Source organism: Urocitellus parryii, chromosome 5 (assembly GCF_045843805.1).
Source record: "Urocitellus parryii isolate mUroPar1 chromosome 5, mUroPar1.hap1, whole genome shotgun sequence".
Taxonomy (NCBI): Eukaryota; Metazoa; Chordata; class Mammalia; order Rodentia; family Sciuridae; genus Urocitellus; species Urocitellus parryii.
In genome coordinates, this window is record NC_135535.1 from 23,673,858 (window position 1) to 23,694,017 (window position 20,160).

General features: G+C 33.9%; 1 protein-coding gene across 1 annotated transcript in view; it reads right to left on the reverse strand.

Moving 5' to 3' along the window:
* Positions 1-20,160, reverse strand: part of Cfap54 (cilia and flagella associated protein 54) — a 311,291-nt gene that overhangs the window by 133,118 nt on the left and 158,013 nt on the right. The window contains exons 47-49 of the mRNA XM_077799225.1: positions 17,849-17,971; positions 13,543-13,596; positions 4,825-5,041 (exon numbers count right to left, since the gene is read on the reverse strand). Of these exons, the coding sequence (XP_077655351.1) occupies positions 4,825-5,041; positions 13,543-13,596; positions 17,849-17,971 (394 nt within the window). The remainder of the gene's footprint in view (positions 1-4,824; positions 5,042-13,542; positions 13,597-17,848; positions 17,972-20,160) is intronic.

The following is a 20,160-nucleotide window of genomic DNA, read 5'->3' on the forward strand; positions in this document are numbered from 1 at the left end:
TCACTAAAATAATCTAGTCAGTCACTAAATAAAAAAGTACATAAAACAGCAAGCCCTAAGGAGAGGGGGAGAGGATACCTGGAATTGATACAATATATTATATATATAATGTCCAGTTTCCAACAAAAAGTATAAAATAAAAAAGGTAAAGAACAGGAAAATATGATCCATACACCAATAAAAGCAAGCAACTGAAACTTTTTGACAGAGCCAACCAGATATTGGATTTAGTAGACTGAGACTTCAATGTAGCAAAGAACTAGAAGAAACCATGGAAGGCATGATGATAATGTTGCATCCAATAAAAACATCGATAAGGAGAAATTTTTAAAAAACCTAATTGGAAATGACAGAGTTAAAATGTATTGAAAAACTAAATTGAAATCAAAATTGAATTGAAACTGAAAAAGCAAAAGGGGTTCAACAGTAAATTTGGCTGACAAAAGAGACAATGAGTAAATTTGATCAATAACAGAAAAAGAATGAAGAAAAATGAACACAATGAAATGTGAAATGCGGGACGTTATTAATACATCAAATATGCATAATGTAAGTACCAAGAGAGAGGAGGAAGAAAGGAAGGGGGGATATTTAAAGAAAAAATAATGAAAAATGCATCAAGTTTATTTAAAAAAAAACATTAACTTATATATCCAGGATGCTAAACAAACTTCAAGTAGGATAAACACAAAAGGAGCCACAAATAGACCATCCTAGTAAACATTCTCAAAGCCAAAGAAAAGAAGAAAATCTTACAGAAGTAAAATATAAAAATGTCTTGTCACTTTTGAACAAACTCCAATAAGATTAACTGTTAACTTCTCATCAGAAATAATGAAATCAAGAAGACGGTGGAATGACATATTCAAAGTACCCCCAAAAATCTCTCAAACAAGAACCCATACCCAGAAAAGTTATCTTTCAAAAATGAAGGCAAAATGAACTCCCCAAGTAAAAATAAACTGAGAGAATATTTGCTAACACACTACCTTAGACAAAAGACAAAATGTAGTTTTTCAGAGTAATAGCAAGAAAACATAGATGATAATTCAAATCCATGTGAAAAAGCAAAGGACACTAATAATGGTAATTACATTATGAAAAACAGCCCAAGTATATATTTCTTCTTCTCTATACTGAATTAACTCATTTGTATAAAATGATATGTATATAATGTATTGTTAAATATATATAATTTATTTACCAATAATAGCACAGAACAAGTGGATGGGAGCAAAGGTGGACTGGACTAAGGAAATATTCCAGAGGGTAACCTGAACTCAGAGGAGCAAATGAAGAGGACCAGAAATGATTGTGAGAATTAATTTGACAAAAATTATAAGCATATATTTGCTCTGCTATCTTCTTCAGCTTCCTTAAAAGTCATAAAATTATATAAAGTGTTAATTGTAAAAATATATTGTTGAGGGCTGGGGATGTGGCTCAAGCGGTCGCCTGGCATGCATGTGGCCCGGGTTCGATCCTCAGCACCACATACAAACAAAGATGTTGTATCTGCCGATAACTAAAGAATAAATATTAAAAAAATTCTCTCTCTCTCTCTCTCTCTCTCTCTCTTAAAAAAATATATATAGTTGATTCTGAAAACACAGACTGAAAGTGAATAAATGATAAAAGATATGCCATGCAAGTGGTAACCAAAGGAGAAGAGAAGTGGCAATGCTTATATTAGATGAAACATACTTTAAATAAAAAATTCCCACAGGAGACAAGGTCATTATGAAATAATAAAGTGTCAATGCATCAAGAGGATACAACAATTTTAAAACATGTGCACCTAACTTTGAAGTACTTAAATACATACAGCAGATATTATTGGAATTAAAGGGAGAAATAGAAGCAATACAATAAATAAGGAGACCTCAATATCCAACTTCCAAAAATGGACGGATCATCCAGGTAGAAAATCAATAAGAAAACAATATACTTAAATGACATCGTAAACCAAATGGGTCTAATAGACACGTACAGAACATTGTATTCAACAGTTAAAAGAATACATGTTCTTTTTTAAGTGCACAAAAACATTCACCATGATAAAGAATACATTAGGACACAAAACAAGTCTTAAGAAATTAAAGAGGACTGAAATTATATCAACTACCTTTTCCAATCACAACAGTATGAAATTAGAAATAAATAACAGAAGAAGATATGGAAAATTTCCAAACATGTAGAAACTAAAGAACACTCCTGAACAACCAATGAGTCAAATAAGAAACCAAAAGGAAAAATATCTTGAAACAAATAGGAATGTAAATACAACATAACAAAACATATAGAATGCAGCAAAAGCAGTTTATAAGAGGAAGGTTTATAGTAATAAAAACCTATGTTAAGAAAAACAAAAGAGCATAAATACAACTAATGTTATACTTTAAGAAAGTAGAAAAAGAAGAACAAACTAAGCTGAAGGTTAGTGGAAGAAAGGGAATACTTTACAGAGATTAGAGCAGAAATAAATAAAATAGGGACTAGAAGAACATAGAACAATAAAACTAAGAGACCATTTTATAAAAAGATAAAATCAATAGGTCTTTAGTTAGGCTAAGAAAAGAAGACTCAAACTTACAAATAAAAAAGGAATACATTATAATCAATACCCTGGAACTACAAAGAATTATAAGAAATTATTATTAACAAATTGATAACACAGAATAAAATGGATGAGTTCCTAGAAATATGAAGCTTACCAAAGCTGAATCATTAAGAAATAGGAAATCTGAATAAATTAATAATGAGTAAGGACATTAAATCGGTAATAATAATAAAAACTCATGGAAGAAAAGTTCAGGGACTGATATTTTACTGGTGAATTTTACCAAACATTGAAAAAAGAGTTAATGCAAATCCTTCTCAAAGTCTTCCAAAGATGGAAGAGGAGGGAACACTTCCAAACTCCTCATACAAGACAAGAATTACCCTGATAGCAAAGGCCGACAAGGATACTACCAGACAAGAAAACTACAGGCTAACATAATATCCCTGATGCAAATATTCTCAGCAAAATACTAGCAGACCAAATTCAAAAGCACATTAAAATCGTCATTTATCATGACCAAGTAGGATTTATACCTTGCATTCAAGGATGGTTTGACATACATACATCAATAAATGTGATATACTACATTAATGAAATGAAAGATAAAAACCATATGAGCATTTCAACTGATGCAGAGAAAGCACTTGATGAAATTCAACATCTTTCATGATAAAAACTCTCAACAAACTAGGTATAGAAGAAATGTCTCTCAACATGATAAAGACTGTATGTGTCAAGCCCACAGCTAACATCATATTCAGTGGTAAAAATGGAAGATTTCTAAGATACAGGCAAAACAAGGATGCCCACTTTACTACTTCTACTCAACACAGTACTGGAAGTCACAGCCAGTACAATCACGTAAGAAAAAGAAGAAGGAAAAAAAAAAAGACACCCACCAATACCCAGTTGAAAAGGAACAAGTAAATGTAAAATGTAGAAGACATGATCTTATATACAGAAAACCCTAAAGATACACACATACACACACACAAAAAAAAAACCTGATAGAACTAACACATGAATTCAGTAAAGTTTCAGAATTCAAAATATCAATATACAAAATCAATCACATGTCTATATGCTAACAGCTTTCTAAAAAAAAATCAGTACCATTTTCAATAGCTTCAAAAATAAAATAAAATACTTAGGAATAAATTTAAATAAGGAAATTAAAGATTTGTACACTAAAAACTATAAAATATTAATGAAAGAAGTTGAAGAAGACACAAATGGAAAGATACTACATATTCACAGATTGGAGGAACTAATATTGTTAAGATGTCCATATTACCCTAAGTGATCTGAAGATTCAATGTAATCTTATCACAATTGCAATGACATTATTCACAGAAAAAAATAACCTTAAAATTTATATGGAACCACAAAAGACCCCAAATAGTCAAAGTAATCATGAGCAAAAAGAAAAAACTTTTTTTTTTACTTTTGAAGTCTATAAAAGGAATTAAATCACAAGTAGGATTTATTCCAAGAATGCAAGCTTGGTTAAACATACAAGATCAATTAATGTAACATACCATATCAATAAAATTTAAAAAAACAAGTAAATAATCACCTCAGCAGATAGAGATAAATCACTTAATAAAATATGATGCTCTTATGATAAAATCATTCAACAAAATAAAAGTAAAAGTTCCTCAGCCAAATAAAGAATATCTATTTTAAAAATCCATAGTTATCATAATACTGAATGGTAGAAAAGATCCATTTTTAAAATGGCCCCTAATACAATTGAAAAATGACCCATAAATCCTATTCATGGATATCTACCACAAATAAATATACACTGTGTCCTATGGATATGCAGCAATGCAGCATTATTCCTAGAAACAAAATACAAGAGCATCAATAGGGCAATGGTTGAATAAATCATGTGACATTCAAAGACAAGAATACTACACATTCACTACAGTGGACCAAAGCCAAAGCAATTGTCTCTGAGAGGCTTCAGTGGAGGTTTTTCTCCATGTGGAATGCAAGATGCAGAAAACCGTATATAAAATATTCTATAAATAAATGATAAAATCTGTTATGTACATGCTTATTTATATAAAAGTATTGATATATATGAATGGAAATAACATATGCACATACCTAGAAATATGTACATTATATGAGCTTAGGGTAAAATATGAAAGAATATATTCTAGATTATTCATATGGATTAGTCGGGGTGGAGTAGGGTGTTGTTGGGGAAAGGAAGAAAAAGAGAAATAACAATAAATAAAACAAATGATTACCTTTCAAGTTAGAGAGAGTTGGTTTGTTCCTCTCAAAGCTACCATGGTTAGCTCCCTGGTAGAAAGCTTTCAGTGAATTTTCTGGTACAGAATTTATTGTTGCAGCCACACTTATGAAAAAGTGTGCCTTAACCATATAAAATTTATTTAGAAGATGCTGTTGGCCAATCATAACCAGAACTACAGGCGAGCCTCTATTTATTAATTCGTCAAGTGCCTAAAAAATGGAAAAAGTAGGCAGGAGTAAGTCAGTAAAATTCTAAAAGTTATTATTCGTTTCCTTCCCCAATTGCATTCTCCATTTTGTGCTGGAGGAAAGAATATAGGAAAAGATAGGAGATTCCATAAGTGGCAGTTATTATGGTTAAGATTTTCAATATTTGAAACATTTGTATTATTTTTACTGGTGCATGATAATTATATGTAATAGTCGGATTGTGTCATATTCATACATGTACGTAATATAATTTGATCAGTTTTGTTCCATAGTACATCTCCCTGCTCTCATCTCCCTAACAGTTTCTCTTAAATTTTCACGAGATCCCCTTTTTCTCTTTAGCTTCCACATATTAGAGAAAACATATAATCCTTTACTTTCTGAGTCTGGCTTATTTTATATAACATTATGCTCTCAATTCCATCCATTTTCCTATAAATGACATAATTTTGCTCTTCTGTAGGCTGAATAAATTTCCATCATGTACACATGTCACATTTTCTTTAACCATTCATCCGTGGATAGGCACCCCAGCTGGTTCCATAACTTGGCTATTGTTAATTACACTCATCAGTATATAGGTATCTCTGTAGTATGCTGAGGTCAATTCTTTTGTATAAATACTGAGGAATGATATAGGTGGGTTATATGGTGGTTTCATTCTTCGTTTTTTCAGAAACCTCCATATTGATTTCCATAGTGGTTGTACTAATTTTAATTCCTATTAAGAGTATATAAAAGTTCCTTTTTCCCGTATCCTCACCAGCATTTATTGTCATTAGCACTCTTGATAACTACCATTCTAACTGGAATGAAATGAAGTCTCAGTGTAGCTTTGATTTGTACTTTCTCAATGGCTAAATATGTTGAACATTTTCTTCATAAAACTGAAAGCTGTTTGTACTACTTCTTTTGAGAAATGTCTGCTTAGTTCATTTGACCATTTATTGATTGAATTATTTGGGAGTTTTTGTTAGTTTAATTGTTTTGTGTTATTTTGGTTTTTGGTGTTAAGTTTTTTAAGTTCTTCCTATATTCTGAATATTAATCCTCTGTCAGAAGACTAGCTGGCAAAGATTTTTTTCCCATTCTGCAGGCTCTCTCTTCATGCAATGGTCTCCTTCGCTGTGCAGCTTTTTAACTTGATTCCATCCCATTTATTTATTCTTGTTATTATTTCCTGAGATTTAAGAGTCCTGTTGAATTTTTCCTGCACATTTATGTTGGAGTGTTTCCCTGGGATTTTCTTCTAGCAGTTGAAAAGTTTCCAGTTTTATTTCTAGGTCTTTGTGTTCACTTTTGTGCAGGATGAGAGACAGAAATCCAGTTTCAGTCTTTCACATATGGATATCCAGTTTTTCCAGCACTAACTGTTAAAAAAGCTATCTTTTGTCCAATTTATGTTTTTGGTGTCTTTGTCAAGGATCAGATCACTGTACCTGAGGGCATTTGTCTCTGTGTCTCTGTTCTGTTCCATAGGTTCATACATTTGTTTTTATGCCAGTACCATGCTGTCTTTGTTTCTATGACTCTGGAGTGTAATTTGAAATCAGATATTGCAAAGCCTCCTGCATTGCTCTTATTGCTCAGATTTGTTTTGGTTATTCTGTCTTTTGTTTTTCCACATGAATTTTAGGACTGCTTCTAGTTCTGTGAAGAATTTTATTAGTATATTCATTGCTTTGAATTTGCAGGTCACTTTGGTAATACAGCCATATTAATTCTGCCTATCCATGAACATGGGAGGTCTTTCCATCTTCTAGTGTCTTCTATTTCCCTTTTCTGCAATTTCACTATAGAGATCTTTTACCTCTTGGGTTAGATTTATTGTACGTATTTTATCTTAGTATTTTTGAGCTATTGTTAAATAAAATTGTTTTTCTGATTTCCATTTTTTAAATTTTTTTCTGATTTCTTTCTCAGTGGATTTATTATTAATATATAAAAAGGTATTGATTTTGTATGCTGACTTTTGTATAATGCTACTTTGCTGAATTTATCAGTTCTATAAGTCTTACAGTACAGTTTTTGGAATCTTCTAAATATAAAATCCTATCATTTGAAAACAGTGATAATTTGATTTCTTTCTTTCCTATTTGTATCCCTTTTATTTCCTTCCCTTGTTTAATTTCTCTGACTAAAATTTCAAGTGCTATGTTAAATAGAAGTAGTGAGAATGGACATCTTATTTGGTTCCTAATTGGAGAAGAAATTCTTTCAGTATTTTGTCATTCAATATGATAATTGGCTTTGTGTTTGTTGTATATAGTTTTTGTGATATTGAGGTAAGTCTTTCTGTCCTCACATTCTTCAAGGTTATCATCATGAATGGGTGCTGAATTTTGCCAAAGGCCTTTTCTGCATCTATTGAAATGGTCATGTGGTTTTTATTCTTGATTCAATTTATGTGGTGTATTACAATTATTGATTTGTGCATGTTGAGCTATCCTTGAATCCCTGGAGAAAAATCAACTTGATAATAGTGTATAATATGTAATACATTGTTGAATTTGTTTTATTAGGGATTTCTACATCTTCATCAAGGGTAGTGGTCTGTAGTACCCCTCCTCCCCTTGATATGTCTATACCTGGTTTAGGTATTGGGATGATACTGGCTCCAAAGAATGAGTTAGAAATATTCTCTATATTTCATGGAATATTTTGAGAAGTATTGGCATTAGTTCTTTAAAAGTCTGTAGTTGTGAATCTATCTAATTCTGGTTTTTCTTTGTTTAAAGGCTTTTAATTACTGCTTTAATCTCATTGCTTGATATTGGTCTATCTTAGTTTTCTATATCCTCTTGGTTCAATTTTGGTAGGTCATAGGTTTGTTTAGAAAGGTATAAATTTTTTTGAGAATTTTCCAATATTGGAATATAAGTTTTCAAAATAGTGAGCTATTGGATATGTGGTGTCTGTTGTGATCTCCTTTTGTCTCTAAGTTTATTAACTTGACTCTTCTCTCTCTTTTGGTTAGTTTGGCTAAGGTTTTATTGATCTTGTTTATCCATTCAAAAAACTGTTTCACTGACAGTTTGCAGGGTTTTAAATTCTCTATTTCATTAATTTTGGCTCTAATCTTTATGGCTTCTTCTACTTATTTTGGGATTTGTTTGTTCTTGTTTTCCCAAGACTTTAAGATACATCATTAGGGTATCTATTCGGTATCTTTCTGAGTTTTTAATGAAGGCACTCACATCTTAGAACCACCTTCACTGCAACACAGAGATTCCCATATACTGTATATCTATTCTAATTTTATCCTAAGAATTTTTTAATTTTTCCTCTATTTCTCCTATGACCCACTCTTCATTCAAAAGTGTATTGTTCAATCTCCATGGATTTATATAGTTTTTATTGCTTTTTATTTCTAATTTCATTTCACTGAGATCTGATAAGATGTAAGAAATTATATCAATTTTTTTGTATTTTCTTTTTTTATTAGTTGCTCAAACAATACAATGATCTTGACATATCATACATTTGATTCAAATAGGGTATGAATTCTCATTTTTCCACATGTACAGACTTCAGGATCACATTGGTTATACATCCATGTGTATATATACAGCAATCCTAGTGTCAGTTGTATTACAATGTTTTTTTTGTATTTTCTAAGAATTGTTTTGTGGCTTAAAAAATAAAAAGATCTATTTTGAATAAGGTTTCATGAACAGCTGAAAAGAAAGTGTATTCAGCTTCTGTTAGATGAAATATTCTGTAGACATCTATTAAGTTCATAGTAAGTTGTAAATCTGTAGATGTACTATCTTTGCTGATTTTATATTTGGATGACCTATCAACTATATGTTGCCTAAAAGAAACACATGTCACAGGCAAAGACATCTGCTGGCAGCAAGTGAGAGAGATGTACTGAAATCACCCAATATTGTTTCATTGGGACCCAACTAAGCCTTTATGTCAAATAGTATTTATTTTCTGTAATTATGTACACCAACATTTGGGGCAAAAACATTTATTATCATTATATTTTCCCATTGGATTGTTCCCTTTACTAGTAAGCAATAACCTTCTTTGTGGCTAATTTGGGCTTGAAGTCTTTTTTGTTGTTGTTGTTGGATATAAAAGTAACTATTCCTATTTGCTTTTTGAGTTCCATTTCCATGGAATATCATTTTCCACTCTTTTACTTGCCGCCTGCAGATGTCTTTGCCTATGATATGTTTCTTTTAGGCAACATATAGTTGAGTCTTCTTTTTTAATCCAATATCCCCACCTATGTCTTTTAATTATAGAATTGAGACAATTTACATTTGTCATAATTATAAAGAGGTGTTTATTACTTCTTGCCATTTTTATTTATTCCTAATAAATAATCCTAATTCTCATTTGCTTATCTACTCTTCTAATGAGATCTATTCTTTCATAAGCACTCTGTCATTTCCCACCAATTTCTGATCTCTGTCTCATGGGCTAGCCCTGACATATAATAGGGGTGAACTTAATCCTTGGAGTGAGAGAAAGGATACCTCATCGAAATAGATAAACTGCACAAAAGTCATCATCTATGCACAAAGACCATTCTGTTTTAGTGTAAGTAAATTAAAGACTCTTGGACAGAAATGAATGAATAGACAAGCAGTCTCCCTTCCCAGCTTAGAATCCATGGTCAATCATACTCCTCCTTGTATATACCATTAACCCTTGCCCCTCTCCCTCACGCACAACACACCTGCCTGGTAATCATAGGCACAACCCTGAAATCAAACTTTAAGTCATCTTAGGGTCTGCGATTGAAGAAGACCTGAGAAGATCACACAAACTCACAAGTGGCCCTACTTTAAGTACTCATCCCAAACCTCAGTGCTGCCTAGTAATCACTCTAAATTTTGCCAGTCTACTCATTGTCCTTATCTCCCATACAATCATTTCAATGCCTTTCTCTCCTCCAAATTCTAATCCTTTCTTCCTTCTCCTTCTCCCAGCTAATGATCTTTGCCTTCTCCATTAAAATGAGAAAACTGAAGTGGAGTAGATCATCCAAACCCCATTGCTCCAACTATTTCACCTACCTAAGCATCTACTCGTCAGAGTTCCACTTTCCTTCCCTCTGCCTAAAGCTTTTGCTCCCACTTAGACGGTCAGACCTGTCCCCATTGACCCTCTCAGTCATTCTCTTCTGTATCCCTCATTCACTCCTGCATCACAAATGTTTCCGGCACAGACATTCCTATCAGCACATAGCCATGCTATTGTCTCCTTCGCCAAAAAAAACAAAACCCTTTATAACCTACTTTCCTTCTCAAGTTACTCCCCTAATTCCCTGCTACTCTTCACGGAAATCCTCTTAAGAATTGTCAATATTCTACATGACTGGTGTAACTCCACATCATGCACAACCACAAGAATGGGAAGTTACACTCCATGTGTGTATAGCATGTCAAAATACATTATACCGTCATGTATGACTAAAATGAACAAATACATTTTTTTAAAAAAGGAATTGACAATATTCTAATTTCTATCATTTAATTTGCTTTTAAACTCACTCCATCTCTACATTCAAACCCTTTGGTCAAGATTACCAATGCCTACATTTGGCTAAATCCAATGTTCAATTCTAGTCCTCATATATATGCTATTTCTAATCTGTTATTTTATGTGCACATTAAACTGTAATATCATCATCTGTAAGTTGCATTCTAATTTCAAAGATGTTAAATGTGAAAAAAAATCACATTTAAGACTGAGTGATTTATGATACTTAATTTTATACTATTTATCATCTCCCTCCTTCTCAAGTGCTTTTTTCTCTTACATTTTGGGCTACTACACTCCTTTTACTTCCCTCATATCCTACTAGCCACTACTTTTCATTCTTCTTTGGTGGTTCCTTCTCTTATCCTGTACCTCTTAATACTGTAATCTCTCAGAACTCAGTCCTCACTCTCCCCTTAGATGATCTTAATCAGGCACCTGGTTTTATTTCATCTAAAGGCTGATGAAATCATGAGCTCTTTACTCTAGGTCCAATCTCCCTTCTGGAATCAAAATTCACAATATAAACAACCAACAACTCCTCCACTTAGATGTCTAAGACGTATCTCAAACTCCTATGTCTAAAACTATATTCCTACTCTCCCCTCCTAACCATCCCCTACACACAAGCTTCACAAGGACTGAGGATGGGTCTATTTTGATGACTGGTGAGTTTAAACTATTTTCAGAATCAGAACAGTACCTGCCACACAGTGGGATCAACAGATAAACCGAAGCTGTCCACACCTCTGCTCAAAGCCCTTCCAGTGGCTTTCCATTTTTCTTATATAAGACTAAGTTACAATGTCCCTATAAGGCCTTTCTTAATTTTACCTCTCTGACTTTATGTCCTATGGCTCCCCACCACAGCTGTAGACACTGGGCTCAAGGTATCTCTCACCAAGATAGACAGGGCCTTTGCACTTGCTATTCCCTCTTTCTAGATTGTTCTTTCTCTGGATTGCATATGACTTACCCCTTTACCTGTTTGGGGAATGCTCACACAAGTCACCTTAGTGAAGACTAAACTGATAACCCCATTTAAAATTAAAATATTCACTCTACCCCATGCTCCCAACCCCTTTCACCTACTTCTGGGTTTATTTTTCCCAAGCAAGGTTCTCCTACTTGCAAAATATATACTTTACTTGTTTATAATGTTTACTTATATGTTATGTTTATTCCTATTCCTGTGTGTTACTATAAGCTCCAGGAGGACTGAGATTTGTCTGGAGTGCTGACTGATACATTTGATTGACATCATTAATCTGTGCCTTGCATACAACAGGCTCTTCATAGATATTTTTGGAGTTAATATAAAAGGAGCTACCTATTCTAAAAAAGAGGGAAACTATTTGCCTTATGTAAGTATAGTAATTAATATTGCTTGGGAAAGTTTGAAGCAACCGTGGCAGTGGGGATGTTTGTTGTTATTGTTCATTCTCTTTTCTGAATCTTTTCAAAAGAGTTGAAATTGATGCATTCAGAAAAGCAGCACATGGAACAGCCACTGAGCCTGTCTTTCTGCCAAGCTGTTGCATTAGGAAAATGGTTGACCCTTTCTTTCTAAAGGAGAAATTTCAGATGGACTAGGGGTGAGGAGAGAGGACATTCTCTTCTCTTTTCCTATCATAGCAAGCAGTGATTTAATGAGCCTTGACAATTACACACAAACACTTGAGGATCAAAGGAAGATTAATTAGTAATGCTATTTAACACCCCTTTCTCTCCCTCTATGCAGAAAATACAAAGTGTAATCTGAAGAGTCTTAAGTGGGCCAACAGTACTGTTTTAATTAATTAGCTATTAGAAATCGGGTTTCCATTATACTGTCAGTCTCTTTTTGTATAAAAAGAAACGATCAGACAGACATTCTTTTTATACCAAAAACTGCTCCTAGAGGCACTGTTTTTAGGATAGTCTGGCATTTATGATTGAAAAGTCATAAATACTCTTAAACCCCCCAAGGTCTTGGAGCACTAAAATAAGTTAAGAATATGTATTTACATCTTCCTAATATCAGTTCTTTCATTTCAGGCAACTTCCTTATAAATTAAAATTAAATTTTAAGCAAAAATATTGAATCATACAAAGCATAATTAAAAGTAGACTTTGTGTAATAAACAATAATAGGAAAAAATTAAGTTTACATTTAATAAAAGGTAGACCTATTTCTATTAAAATTATGGAAGAGGAAAAAATAATTTTGAGGAAGTATCTCTCAAGTTATTTAATTTTAAAAAACCACCTTATTTAAAATAGGATACTGTTTCATAGGATTTAAATAATAAATAAACCTATATGTAATCCCTGTCCATGTTAACTGTAGACTCCTTCCCCATCTCTAATATCTTGTAATCATAGTTGTGATACAGCACTCTGTCCCAGCATTTTCTAGGGCACAGACTACCAATATCCCTAGAATTTTTTAAATGATTATTTGAAGATATTTAAATGCTACTAGGATATCAAATGCTTAAAATTCCAATCATTCAATTATTGACTACCCTAAATGTATTTAGATGGGCAGTCTCATTTTCTTCATGTGGAAAAATATTGGAAAAATCAGAGGAGCAACTTAATGAAAATGCCAAATGAAAACTATGCCAAACCATTGGCTGACAGACTAGGAACTGGCAACAAACTGGGCCATTTCAAAATAGAACCCTTTTCTTACAATCAGAGTTACCTGGTAGGTAACCAAATAAATATTAAAGTTAGAGATAATTACCATGGCTAGATGAGCAAATTCAATACACATCTTTATGAAAAACAGGAGCAGTAACAGTTATCTGCTAGAACAGTTTGATCCAATCCTACCTCTGGCTTCTGGATGTTGAGATACAACTCCACTATTAGAAATAGGAAAGCATATTATATACAAGATTTCCCAAACCAAAGATTATACTTACTGGATAGTTGAAATGACTCAAAAATTATCAGCACTAAAAAAAATTATCCATGCTACATAGCCAATGTTTAGAAAACATTATTATCCTTACCTGTATGTTTTCTTTGTTGGTAAGAGGTTTTCCTGAATCAAATGACTGAAACAACTGTCAAAAAAGCAAAATATTAACAGTAGGAACCAGATTATTTGAATATTCTTTTCAATGAAACTATTAATGTGTACCATTTTTATTGTAAAAGTAATATATGCTCTATTCATAAAAGATTAATATAAAAAATAAAGTAAAAATCATACATAAGTCAATTTCCTTTGTGAGGTCAGTGTTAATATTTTTGTCTTCTCTACCAATTTATTTTTAATAAATTTTTTAAAATTATATATGGATTTGAATTTCATTTTCACTAAGTATTACATCATAATTTATTCTGATACCATTATTTATAACTTCGGTCTGATAGGAAATACTTGCCTATGAATGTAGCCCTGATAACCTCTTGCCCACTGTTAGACACCTAAGGGGGCTGCTTCCCACCATCTCTCCACAAATCAGCCTTAGCTTAAATAACACTGGTGAGTGACCATTTTGTCTGTATTTCTGACTATTGCCTCTGTATACATTCCTGAAAGCAGGATTTCTGGGTCAAAATATAGGAATATATTGGAAAACAGAAATGGGCTGGCCCAATTTACGTTCCCTCACATATTGTGTAGAAATTCAAAATTCTAACAGCATTGAGGATTATCACTTAACACTGTCTTTCCCAGCTTGAGGTAAAACTGTAAGACTATTCAGAATGACTATTTTTGTGGTACTTTTGCTTGTTTTGTGAATAATTTATTAATACATTTAGCTATAAATTTAATGGTGCATCAAGGAAGTGATTCATTTGCCAGAAGAGATTGTTGTATCCTGGAGTAGAATAAGGCCCTCTTGGAATAGAAAGCCCTTTGTAAAAGATGTCCATTAAGAGAAGCCAATACTGACATCCTTGCATATCAGCTCGGTCACCAGGAAGTCACCAAAAGCTTCCATAAAGGGTCTGCCTCCACATGGTTGGTGTACTACCTCTTTGCCTGAGGTAATTCTATGGTCATAAGAATGTTCAAGAGAGGCTAGTGGTACAGGGTAGAACCCTTATCATTGAGGAATAAGAGACTTGTTCTATCCCAGTTGCCCATGGCAGGGACCTTCTTTTCAATGCTCTCTGGAAGTAACTTTCCCACCTCTCTGGTGTAACTTTCCCATTCACTCACCATACACCCTGGAATTGCCTCCCAATACATTATTTGCTTCCAAATCTCTGTCTCACAATCTGCTTTTGAGAGACTCCCAAACCAATACATCATATATAGCTTTCATTGGAGGAAAATATTAGTGTTTTTAAAAATCCTTTTTTTTTTGAAGATACATTTTGCTGCCTAGAATACATTGAAAAGTTAGTAACTGAATGTGGTGATGGTGATATCTCTGGTGATATAAATTGAAAAGAGTTCATAGTGGGACCTTAGATTTGGTGATAAGAGCAGAATCTCAATATAAATATAATGTTAAAATATAGAATTTTTAAAGGACTATGAAAAGTCCAATAGTAATCCATAAATTTTTTTTCAGTTACTTCCTTTACAAGTGAAACTTAATTCATTAATCCCTTCTTTAAATAACTGGCCTGCAGCCTAATAACATTGGCACCTATTTTAATTATAAACCCTGAAAGCATTTCCTCTTTTAATTACACTTTTTAAATTCCCAATTGAAGCTGGAAAGCTGCAAATTAACTTTGAGAATACAAAATTTGAAGTCAGAATCTATTGGGAGATAATTCGCCCACACAGTTATCTTATGAAGCTTGTGGATAAAAATGAAGTCTGGAATTTACATGTAAAAATTAGTTCCAGACTTTTTGATTGTTTATTTGGGTGAAAACTGTGGCCATTGAAAATTCTCATTTCTCATTATTCTACCCAATTGGTTTCTTTCCTTCTCATCTTCTAAATGTGGATGACCTAAAGTTCAGTTTTCTCTTTTCTAGATTTCTCTGTCTGCCTGGGATCCTAGCTGATTGCACCTAGTTCTATGGTTTTAAATCTCTATGTTAATGCTTCCATTAACATCCCTGCAACCCCAACCTCTCCCCTGGATTACAGTCTCTGCCTCTATATATGCTACATCACAACCTGGTTATCTACTATGGATCTCATATTTACCATGTTCAATTCCTGCCAGGAGCAGCATTCCCCTTCTCGGTATATGAAAACTTCTTCCTACCAGTTGTTCAAGTTGAACATTCTGCAGTAACTTTGACTTAAGTCTCTTACATCCCAAATCTAAACCTTCATCAGCAAATGCTGTCAGCTCTATCTTCACAATACACCCAGAACAGAACCACTGCTCACTCCCTCCACCACTATTACTCCAAATATTATCATATCTCAACCAAATTGCTTGCATCAGCCTTCTCATTGGTTTCCCTATTTATACCTTGCTTTCTCACAGTTTATTTCACAAAAAGCAAACAAAGTAGTTCATTTATATTTAATTCCTATCATGTCATGTCTCTGCTCAAAACCCTTGTCAGTCTCGGTTTCCCATGGGGTAGAGAGTAAATTCCAGTCCTGACTGAGCTTCAGGAGGTTTTACATAACCTGGCTCCTGGGTTCTACCCTCCTCTTCTCTTTCCTGAATTCTCATTTGGCCTTGTTGTTTTCCCTCAACCACATCTTGCAAGCATCCTTCTCAGAGCCTTTGCCTTTATAGTTCCTCCCACTTGGGAGGCTGTTCCCACAGATCTTTCCATGTTCACTTTCCTCAAAACCTGGTTATTAGAGACCGGCCTGAATAAAACAGCAACCTGAGCTGCCCTGGTTACTAGTTCCCCTCAGTTCAGCTGGATTGACCCTCATACCTCCACCTGACTTATACTTATGTGCTAAATATGTTTATTATTTGTCTCCCCCCTGGACTATGAGATCCATTTGTTCTTTACTGCTCCATCCCCAGTCTAGAAAAATACCTATATTCAGTAAGCACTTGAGAAACATTACACGTGAGTTAAAATATAATTTTAATAGCAAAATACAAACCATTTGTATTAGGGAAAGACTGTTGATTAAGATTCAAACAAGAAAATACTACTAACTTAATCCAGGCAAGAAGATGAATTCATTTATACAACAAAAAATGAAGGAAATAACCAACTAACTCCTCTCCTGATGGATAGGAAGGTAGTAGATAAACAAACAGGTAGACAAACACATACATATCCACACACATACATACCATGTATGCCATATAACACATAGATATTCCTTATATGTATAGATATAGATATATAGATGTTTATTTATTTACTTATTTTTTGCAGTGCTGGGGATTGAACCCATGGCTTCATGCATGCCAGGCAAGTGCTCTAACACTAAGTTACACCCCGTCCCTATAATAATAAATTACAATGTTGTAGCAGTCACATGGAATAAAAAGAAGTACATTTTAGGGGAATATGCCGATGTAATAGACACAATATGCAAAATATAATGTCAGCTTATGCAACTGATTTCCAAGTCTTACAGATAATTCCCCCAGGTTCTTTTAGGTCCTCTAAATTCAAATCACACCAGAATGTATTATGTCTGTCAGTCTCACTCCTCACACATATGGTTTCCCTCAGGCAAAGGGACTTTCTACCCTGCCTCTCACCCATTTCCTTTATTCTTGGCTCACATGGATCCAAGCATCTGCCTACAGCATCTGATTCCCAGATCACCATGAAGACCAAAGCAGAGGAAAATAATAACTCAATCTGATTTAATTTCTGCTTTCATCATGAACTCTAGTACTTGTTTTCAAGAATTCTCCAGTTATCTAGTTTATAAATACAAATCAAGTGATCCAGGTAAAACTGTCTCCTAAAACCAAACATTCTAGGCAAAATGGAGAAGAATGTTCATTCCCCACAGAACTCAGAAGAAATCTGAACAAAATATTCTCAATTCTTTGATGTGATGTTTATCAACCAAAAAGGTCCAAACAAGTTATAAGGAGAGATTATTTTGAGTAAGAATATTAACCAGAAATTATAGGATTAGGCTAAAAGACCTAAAATGTGTTGGCTGATGTGTCTAAAGAAATGGCTTATAATAACTATAATAAAAAGCAATATTCACTGTCCCTGTGCCAGAGTTCCATTGCAAAAATTTACTACAGAACCTTGCTGTATCCCTCATGACACTGTGCTATTCCAGACAGATGAAAACTCATAAAATCTGATATTAGCTGTAACCAGATTTAACAAAGCAGTGTGGAGTACTGGAGACATGTAAATACACTGTTGTTGGAATATTTCCTAGATTTTAGAATTATAACCTTCGAAGACAAAGAACAGTTCAAATTAGTAAGTTACCTTAATTTTTCCAGTAGCTTTTAAACCAGAAGGCACTGGGCAAGGCATATTTTTCCCATAAAATATCAGGGTTAACTCATAAAAGGCCTCAGAAAAGAAGTGCAAATCTGTTAGGACTTCTATCTGTAAAGAAAAAAAGAAGATTTTAAGTTAAATAGTTTGTTTCACTTACAAAATAAAAACTTTAGAGAAAAATAACCAACTCTGAGATCCAAAATTTCTGCTTAGTGACAGTAAAGTATTATGAATTAATGTTTACTAGCTAGGGAGTGGATGGATCTTCACATGTCTGTACATATGCCATTTTACATGTGCGATGAACCCACAAGCTAACGAACAGGAACAGGAAGGTGTTGGAAACAGTGGGCAGTTATCAGAGGTTGCTTACTTCATCAGAGGCAAACACACAGAAATAATATAGCCATGGAAAAGTCTTAAAAGTAATTCTGTTCCCATGGTAAATTGTGGCTTAAAAGAAAAACAAAGCTAAAACTCTCCTGATGTTTTCTGGAGAAAGTAAAAAAAAACCAGGAGACTAACTCCACAACATATCAATATAGAGACAACTACTAATTTTCTTATCCATAATTAATAGCTTAACATTAATTGATCACTATGCATGTTACATGGCTTATTTTGAATATAAACCAGCAGGACTACTGGGAAATGATATAAAGAAAAGATCAAATTCAAATTCATGTGTTCATTCAACATGTTTATAGGGCACTTCTTAAACAGTAAGCACTCTTGGAGGTTCCACACCTTTGGATGCACATTTAGGTAAAGGTAGGTGATACATGAAGACACAATATGAGGAAGCATGGAGTCTGACAAAGCGCTACTTTTGAGACTAGGATCAGGAAGAACAACTGTGAGAGGGAGCCATTCAAGAGAAGAGATGGTAATGACATAAGCCACAAAGTCTTATGAGAATTTGCCAAGAGGGTCCTGAGAATAAAGGTCATGTGATGGGAGCAGTTTTGTATCCTAGAGTGTTCCAAGAACAGCCTGTGTGGCTGGAACTCAGCAATTGAGGGGAAGAGGGTGGGAAGGTGGGTATGACAGTAGATATGACAGTCATATAGAACCTGTAGGTCCCAGGAGGAACTCTCTTTCCTATGGGGTAAGAAGTTAGTAGAGGCTTTGGAACACAGCCTTAACCTGACTGGTATTTTGAAAACATCCAGAGACTTTGGAGAGAATAGAGAATGAAAGGATAAAATGTGCTCACAGGGAATAAAATGCAAAGTTGGAAAAAGATAAACACACACACACACACAATTTATGTTATGTATATGCATATATATATATATTTCTATTATATATTTTAAATATAAAGCGAAAAAAATAAATTTATCCTTAGCATTTCAATCTATCTTACTCTCTGTTTTCCTTTCACTACTAGTTTAGGAATCTCAAGAGTATATAATAGGAAATAGGTAAGTTAGGGGAAAATTGGTTATACAAATAAAGCCTGAAAGGCCAGGAGAACATTAATGGGAAAGAGGAAGTTGCTTGTTTATTGAGTTCTAACTGTGTCATCTTTCCTAAGACACCTTAATCTCTAACCTCCCCAGAGCCACCTAGCACCAAAGTAGACATTCAGAGAGACATGGAAACCCTTTCAGGTTTCTAGATGGCCATTTTTTCTCATTATTCCTATAAGAAAACCCTTCCCAGGATCTGTGTGTGGGTTAGTCTCCTCTGGTCTTGACTCTAAGAGTCTGTGCATGGACATCTGTCAAGGCTATCTCTGGTTGCAGTTTATCATACCAATCTGACTGTTTAGAAAAGCAATGCTGTTAAAAATAGACATAATATTTCCAGAAGTGACCAATGCCATGAACACAAACAAGCCAGAATAGACAAAAAGAACTGGCTATATAAATCAACCCTTCACTCACACAAATACAGAACTCTCAGTACCCTTCCTAGGAATGTTTAATATGTGCAGAAGAATAAATCTATGATGAGGTCGACAGATCCAGAGTGAAGCCAGACCAGTTGATCGTCAAGAAGTTTTACAGCTTCCCCTGAAAGAGACTAGTACACACAGAAACTGAACAGAATGATGGATTACTGGGTACATTGTCAGAAAGCATCATTGTTTGCTGTTTCCTGATTGACTTCTCTTTCTTACCACTCACTGACCGCAGTTTGCTTCAGAAAGGTCCAACAAACTTTGCTCAGACAGGCTCTTATTTCTTTCTCTGTGAGATCTATCAGTAGTTGCTCTTTTATATTGCATCTGTTATTGCAGCTGTCAAACCCCTAATTCAGTTTTTCAATCCTAATAAGCCAGTAAGATCTAC